Here is a 7,723-nt window from a genome sequence, read left to right as displayed (position 1 = left end):
CATTACTAGACTGGTATTTCTAGTTCCACTTCAGCAGCATATCCATTAATCTGTTTGGGGGGGGGGGACTTCACTTCCTGAATGATAATGATACAATTCCTAGTTCCTCCAGTATCTTCAGCTGCTGTGAATGAGGGAGGAACAGATGTGTCAATAGGAATCAGAACTGGAAGGCCGCAGAGATGGAGAAAAAGACCTTTGGGGAAAAAACAGTGTGCAGCTTTGCACCAGGCACCATTTGCTGTCATCCTACCCACCATTCAAGTCTGCAGTGCTCCATCATCCTGACACAATATCTTACTGTTAGTCTCATCACTGATCACTCTGGATTTAGTCTCCATTTCCAATATAATGTCTGATTCCAGTACTGTACCCTGTTCTGTTCCAGTGTTCTGTTCCACTGATCGATGGCTTCTTATTTAAACAGCCGCCTTGCTTCCACTCTCAACCTGCTGTCAGCCTACCAATTACCTGCCCGTCTTAGCAATTTTGGTCCCCTCAAACAGTATCATAGTCCTTTTTTTGGAGTATTGGATCAGCTTAGGCTAATCAGATCTCTTCTGCATAAATCAAAATTGTTTCCAATTTTTCAGATAGTGTATGTTCTGGAACAGTACCTTAATCTTTCAGTGGAACTTTCTGCATAGTATTTCATGGGCTGATGTAAAGATCACTGCTCTAAACATACTTGCCTCCTTACCGAATCTTTCATTTTGCAGTGACAGAGACTGCTAACACCCTGGAGGCCTTTGACACTGTCCTTGTGCCAAAAGAAAGAAAATACAGATTTTCCATTTGCTCATGAACTACATTTATCAGTGCTTTAACAACTGGGCAAAATCCAACAAGATCCTATTCCTTATTCTTAATGCCTTGTGGCAGTTTCAACAGTGCATTGTTCATGGTTACTGCAGAGTCTTGCTTTTGGCTGGCCACAGTCACAGACTGTTCCAAGTAATGAATTCAGACTTTATAAATATTTATGCTGTTGAAAGTGTTTTCTAATCTTGCTGTGATTTCGTGATTTCTCTTCCTGTAGACGGATGTGAACAGTACTGTGCGGTGGGCTGTGGTCAGGTACAGCACAGGAAATACAGGAGCTGTATTCTCAAGAAAGTAGTATTATTATGCTTTAGGAGATTTCCACAGGTTCTTGTCAGAGCCTAGTTAGATCCCGTGCCCTGAACCTCAGTGTCCCTGTTCCATTACTGTACTGCTCACTAAGCCACTCCCAGTCTGAAAACATCAAATGTGTGTGCTACTGGAAGTGACTGTCAATCAAACATAACATGGAAACTTGTTAATGCAATAATTCTAAACAAGACAAAATAGTGTTCACTGATTGTGTCTGTGCTTGACAGAATTTTGTCATCCAGAGACAGTTGCCTAGATTAAATAAATCAAATAACATTACATTTTGGGAGAAATTTGAATCAAGAAAGGATGCTGTCTGGGAAACTGACAACAGTTTAACTGCTATACTCCAAATCACATATGGTAGACACTTCCTTTTCACATATGTAAGTTTTTTAAAATATTGGTCAGAAGATGGCAACCTTTGCTCTGCTAAATGGTCTGTATATGGTTTTGGAAGTATGTTGCATTTTAATTTGTTTTTCCTTATTTTTTTTAGTCAGAACAGACTTCTGATTGTATTTCATTAGTGTTGATGTTTTTTTGCATTCTTTTTCCTCCCTTGGAGTCACCCTGACAGCCATCCCAGTGCCCATGTCCATGCTGGGACTACTGGCCACTCCAGTCATAATCTTGCCCCATTTCCCCTGGTGTATGTGCTGTGGCTGGCCTCACAGGACGTGCAGTGGACAGACCAGGCCACCCTATCCCACTCTTCCACACGTTGCTACTGTTGGCAAGTTGCTTCTTCAACTGAGCACATTACAGTTGGGTTCCTGACCTCTGTCGAGGCTCCTTTTGCTCTGTGTGTTCCACCCACACATTGCCCTCCCCACTAGGCTGGGCATGCTTATGCTCCCTGCCACTCAATCAGTCACCTGAGCTGCTACTCAAACATGGATCGACTGCGCTGTAGTCGGGGCTTTATCCCTCTATGCCACTAGGGTGGCATGCTGATGTACTTTTAAATGTATTTAATCGCTGTGGTTTTGTTGGATTGACATGTACCCCCAGTCTTCATCCATCTAAATTTCTCATTTTAATTAAAATTACAAGTTCTGTTACTACACAAAAACTAAGGGTTGATTATCCAGTCTGTGCATCAGTTCTGAGTTCTGTTTTAGTGCTAAAGTTAGAATTGATTAAGAACTGCAGTTTCCTGATGTACTTTCCCTACAGCAGATCATTTTGCAAGTAGTAGTGCTTTTTGAGGCCTACAGTTAACTCATAGGTAGTTTGCATGAAGTAATTTCTCTGATTAAGAACCACATAGCTAATGACTACAAAAGGCCTTAGACAGATGTTGATTCTAAGTCATTCTTATATTTTAGTCTGCATTAAATATTAAGAGAATGCAGGAACTGAGAAATGTATGTAATATTGGACTGAATGACAGTTGTTATAAGAAAGGAAATATATATGTAATGTATAATATGTCTAAATGAATGAAATGTTGATATGGTTTATTTTCTTTTTTATGACTGTACGTGTATCTTTGTCTTAAGTGATAATTTAATAAAGTGTTTATGAAACAAATTTTGGCTTAAATATTTACTTTAATTTTCAAAATAAATTTTTTCTGAGTTGTGAATTGCAAGCCTCTCCATGAAGGCTGCTTTTACTTTTCTGAGATTAATATTATTAATTTCAAATCACTTTTGTGCTTGCTTCCAGGGTACAGAGAAGGGTATATGTGGAAGCGAGGAAGGGACAATGGCCAGTTCTTAAGCAGAAAGTTCATCCTCTCTGAAAGAGAAGGAGTTCTAAAGTATTTTACTAAACAAGATGTAAGTAGAAAACAAACAAAAAAACTTATACTAATTCAAGTTAAAATGACAAATTAATTTGTTTTTCATATTTGTTTTAAATATTTTTCATGTAATTTTAATACAAATGTAGAGCAGCCATTGACATAAACATTTCCATGATCCTGCTTCTAAACATCTGCATTCATGCATATAAACAACTTCTGGCAGATTGTGTATGTTGCAGTAACATGTAGAGTATTTTAGGAAAAGATGCTGTCATTCCAAACTTTAATTTCTAAAGTTCTGAGCATCATCTGAACGTTGGTTAGATGTATACAAATCACTGAACTCCTTACTCTGACCATACCTCTCGATCTCTTAGAGCATGAAATCTGAACAAAGCCAAAAATAGCGGTAAGACAAAGGTTCAAAATAAGGGGATGATTTTAAATATTGCTTTTATAAACTTAGGAAGTTGATATAATAACATGCTTTGCTTTGGCCTCTATTTTCTGAATGATATGAATTCTGAAACTCCAATGTCAGTCATTATTTAGTGACTTTGATACTCGATGATTTGCTAGAAAACCATAATTTTTATGAAGAACAGACCAAAACTATGAGGCAAGAATCTGGACATTCTGCAAAAATCTGGACAGTTGAGAGGTGCAACGAGTTTGCTATGTCAGGCACCAGAGATGGATATTCTGTTTACTTAACAAGTGGTCGATTTATATTCTGAATGACTCTTCACTAGGTTATCGTCTATAATATTCCACGAGTCAATGATGAGGATATAGAAAGGATGTAGTACAGTTTGGGAAAGACTGGATCTTCTTACGTGTCCTTGTTGACAATAACTCTTCAAACTAGACACACAACAACAGCATCCCAAATGTGGCACCCAACAGTACCACACAGCACATGCATATACCCACAAAAACATACAAACATACCTTCATTAAACTAACATACAGTATGCACCATTACACAGAAGATTTCATATCTGGGATATACTAAACTCCAGCAACTACAGCTTAAGTCTTCTAAAGAAAGGGTATGTTGACAGAGTATGTTATACTCAAATGTAGTCATTGCCAGCTCAGCATTGCTACACATTCATGCATTTCTTATCACATCTTACTCTCTAGATACACAAGTCATTACAAGTTAATCCATTTCCTTTATATCTTTATTCCACTTTATTCTGTAATACTCATGCAAATTTGTAGATATTTATATTTCAAATCATATTTTCCCCATAAAATGCTTTTGTTAGTGCCCCAAACTCACCAAAAGGATCAAGGGTCTCCAACATATGTCTTATTCTGCCAGACTAAAGAAACGTCAGCTCTATTCAGTAGCATACCGCCTGCTCAGAGGTGATCTCTGCCTGACGTACAAGGCCATGTCCAATCAGGATCTGATGGACATGCTCCACCTCAAAAAATCCAAATCCATCAGGACCATGAGAGCTAAAGACTTAAACCTCGGCACGAGTATGAATAGGACATGCTGGAGGGATAGATTCATAACCCAGAGGCTTTGGGTTTGGAACAGCATCCCAGTTCATATTAGGCAGTGCCCCTCACTGACTCTCTTCAAGAGAAATCTTGATGAGTGGATGGGAGATTGTAAGTTTACCCCAGGGGTCACATCTGTGTCACTGCTAGACAGGGGCACAGTAAACTAATTCTATCGTATAAAGGGACCCTCATTGTGTCACTACTAGACAGAGGCACAGTATTCTAGATTTATAATGTACATTTTTGTACCATTTCATGGGGTGGCAAAAGCCATGTCACTATGGCTAGGCTTACAAATGCCCCAGGGCAGATAGCCTAGTACTATACTATGAAACTATGAAACTATGAATTGTACTGCATTGTAAATTTACATGTTCTGTTGACTCTTCTTGACTGCACCCTTCTGCATTATATATCCTTAATTTTTGTGCTTTGTATTTCTTAACTCCTTTACATGCAATGTGCCTTAAGAAATTATCTATTAAAAATGCTCCACTCATAACTATCCACACATATTACCACTAGTGTAGAAGCACAAAATAAAGCAACGACCAGAAAACACCAGTGAGTAACAGCTCTACTTTCATAAAAATTTAATGAACAGACCAACTTTCTCTAGCGCCTCGGCCACAGCCTTTACAAAGTAAAGAAATCCACACATATTGTTTGTATTTTTAACACAGCTTCTTCCCCTATCAATTGATGTCTCATACCCATTCATCATAAAATGTTCTTCCATTATTTTTATACCATCTTTTTGTGGATTCTTCAGCTATGATCTAGATCCAAATTCTACATCAGCCACAATCATAGCTAGGATGGAGCAAAGGGGTAGTTGCCCTTTCTGCAAGGTGTTAGGTGATACAATCTGCAGTGTACAAGAGGTGCTGAGGGGTCCCACAAGTCAGAGGTGCTTTTTGACTGAGCACTAGTCTGTGTGTGAGTGTGTGTGAGTGTGTGTGTGTGTGTGTGTGTGTGTGTGTGTGTGTGTGTGTGTGTGTGTGTGTGTGTGTGTGTGCGTGTGTGTGCGTGTGTGTGCGTGTGTGTGTGTGTGTGTGTGTGTGTGTGTGTGTGCTGTGTTGGGGAAAATGCAAATAAGCATTGTAATCCCCTCCCTTGTGTAACTGGACATAGATGTTGGTGAGGGTTAAACGGATAATCTCTAGGGGGCTGCTGGCTGTGAACAATGTTTACCCTATTCACTTCATCTTCACTGAGATATTAGGAAATCTGGAAGGTGGTGCAGTGATAGGGACAAGGAAAAAATGCACTGGTGAGCTAGATGTTAAAAACTAGCAGTTATCGTTTTGCTGCAAAAAGCACAAATAAATATAAAACAAGCTTCATTATAAATCAGATGTTTAACCATAAAAGATTTATACTGTCCAGTGTAGTAACAGTTTACAGATACTCTGAACTGAAAGTTGCCAGTGGCACCTATAATAGTGTTATTAAAAGCATCCACTCATATGTTTGATGACTGATACATCAAAACCTGTTTTATCAAAACAATTTTGTCGAATGAGCTTTTGGTTGTTACATTTTATAATGTTCTCCGGTGCTTAGTGAACTCAGTAAAGAGTGACGATTGTCTGTATAAGAAGTAAAGCCGACCATAAAAAATGCAGTACATAAAAGTTGTGCTCATCCAACCACTTCCAGTTCAAAGGCATTTGGCTGTTATAAGCACACCAGTAAGCTTCATTAACAGTACCCAACCAGACTCTGTATCAAAGGGCGGAGTATTGTGAAAGTTATGTGTCAATTAACAAAAGGTGACCAGCAGGAAGACCGTAGGGCAGTAGTCCTTGGAAACATATACATGAAGATTCGTCAAGTGAGACAATTTACAAGGTACTGAACAATGTACTTTATTAGGTTTTAGGTAATACCAGTGGGCAGCTGGAGACATATAGATGAAGGTTCATCAAATGAGACAATTTGGAAGGTACTGAACAATTTATTGTATTAGGTCTAAGTAATATCATTGGGCAGCCTAGTCCTGTCACGATACTTACACTTAAATGGTTTCATGAAGTGCACATTGGCTTTCTCGTAACCTTTGAACCATTCATCTTACTTCTGATATGCCTTGGTAGTGATTTTACAATAAAGGCACCAAGACATGTAAAGGTATGAGCATTGCGGTTTATCCATACTTTTAGTGCTAGTAATGGTTTCATCAGCTTAAATGTGCCAGATGAGCATAGGCTTCTGTGGATTTCTCAAAGATGGATACTACATCCTAGAGGACAACTATAAAAAATTATCACACTTTATGCCAGGAAACCCAAGATTAGGCATGCCCATCCCTACCTCAACAACAGGCATAGCTTTATACAGCTATTGCTCAGCCTTAAAATGCTTGAGCCATTCCACATAGTTTTATTCCAAACTGACTTGTTGTGATAGTCAGACAAGCCGACCAGTGATAATAATGTGGTTTTTAAGTTTATCAACTTACCTTTGGACGGTCATAGCTACTAAACGTCTCCAGTATGAACACCTCAAGCCAAATTCTCAGTCACAAGGAGTGAAGTCTAGTCAGATAATGAAGTGTTACTTCCTGCTTTACCTATGGTGTTTGCCATTTGTCACTGAGCTGTGCTTAGCAGAAGACCAATAGCCCTTTTTTTTCTGCATCTTAATGTAATCTGATAGCAAAACTGAGTTAAAATAGACGTAAATATTCTACAGATTCATTCATGTAAGCTGCTGCTGTCCTGATTGAGGTTTGTTATAGTCAGGTAAGTTTTGCATTACAGACATTCAACTGCTGTAAAAAGGTTGCATAGAACAGACATGCTACCAGTCTAAAGCAATGTCTCACATTGACTGAGGTAGAGAAGGGCCTTGACTCAGGCAGAGAAGGGGCATGACTGAGGCAGAGAAGGGGATTGACTCAGGCAGAGAAGGGGATTGACTCAGGCAGAGAACGGGCATGACTGAGGCAGAGAAGGGGCATGACTGAGGCAGAGAAGGGGCATGACTGAGGCAGAGAAGGGGCATGACTGAGGCAGAGAAGGGGCTTTATTTCCAGCAACACCTCATGCATTGGCTGAAGTTAAGAAATGTATGTTCGCCGGGCAGACTACTCATCATGGCTCAGAAATGCATGGCCCAGATTTCTCCATCCTCATCACATCAATGAGCAAAATAAACAAGGTACAAGGTGGATGTATAATGATTGTAAATATATATGTGCAGTACTCTGGAAAATATTAATCAGGTTATCTAGCAATGTCTGTATGTTCTGTTCAAAAAACAGTGTGGTGAACCTCTGAATATACAGCTGTACACTTCAGAGGTCAAGAC

At 39.2% G+C, this 7,723-nt stretch overlaps 1 protein-coding gene across 3 annotated transcripts in view; it reads left to right on the top strand.

Annotated features, from left to right (window-relative positions):
• Positions 1-7,723, top strand: part of ADAP1 (ArfGAP with dual PH domains 1) — a 1,397,730-nt gene that overhangs the window by 1,179,566 nt on the left and 210,441 nt on the right. For all 3 annotated transcript variants that reach the window (XM_044089521.1, XM_044089522.1, XM_044089520.1), the window contains one exon: positions 2,809-2,921. In XM_044089521.1, coding sequence (XP_043945456.1) covers positions 2,809-2,921 — 113 coding nt within the window. The remainder of the gene's footprint in view (positions 1-2,808; positions 2,922-7,723) is intronic.

The sequence above is a fragment of the Protopterus annectens genome, chromosome 12.part0 (assembly GCF_019279795.1).
Source record: "Protopterus annectens isolate FY-2018-M chromosome 12.part0, PAN1.0, whole genome shotgun sequence".
NCBI lineage: Eukaryota > Metazoa > Chordata > Ceratodontiformes > Protopteridae > Protopterus > Protopterus annectens.
This window is presented reverse-complemented; position numbering and strand designations above follow the sequence as displayed.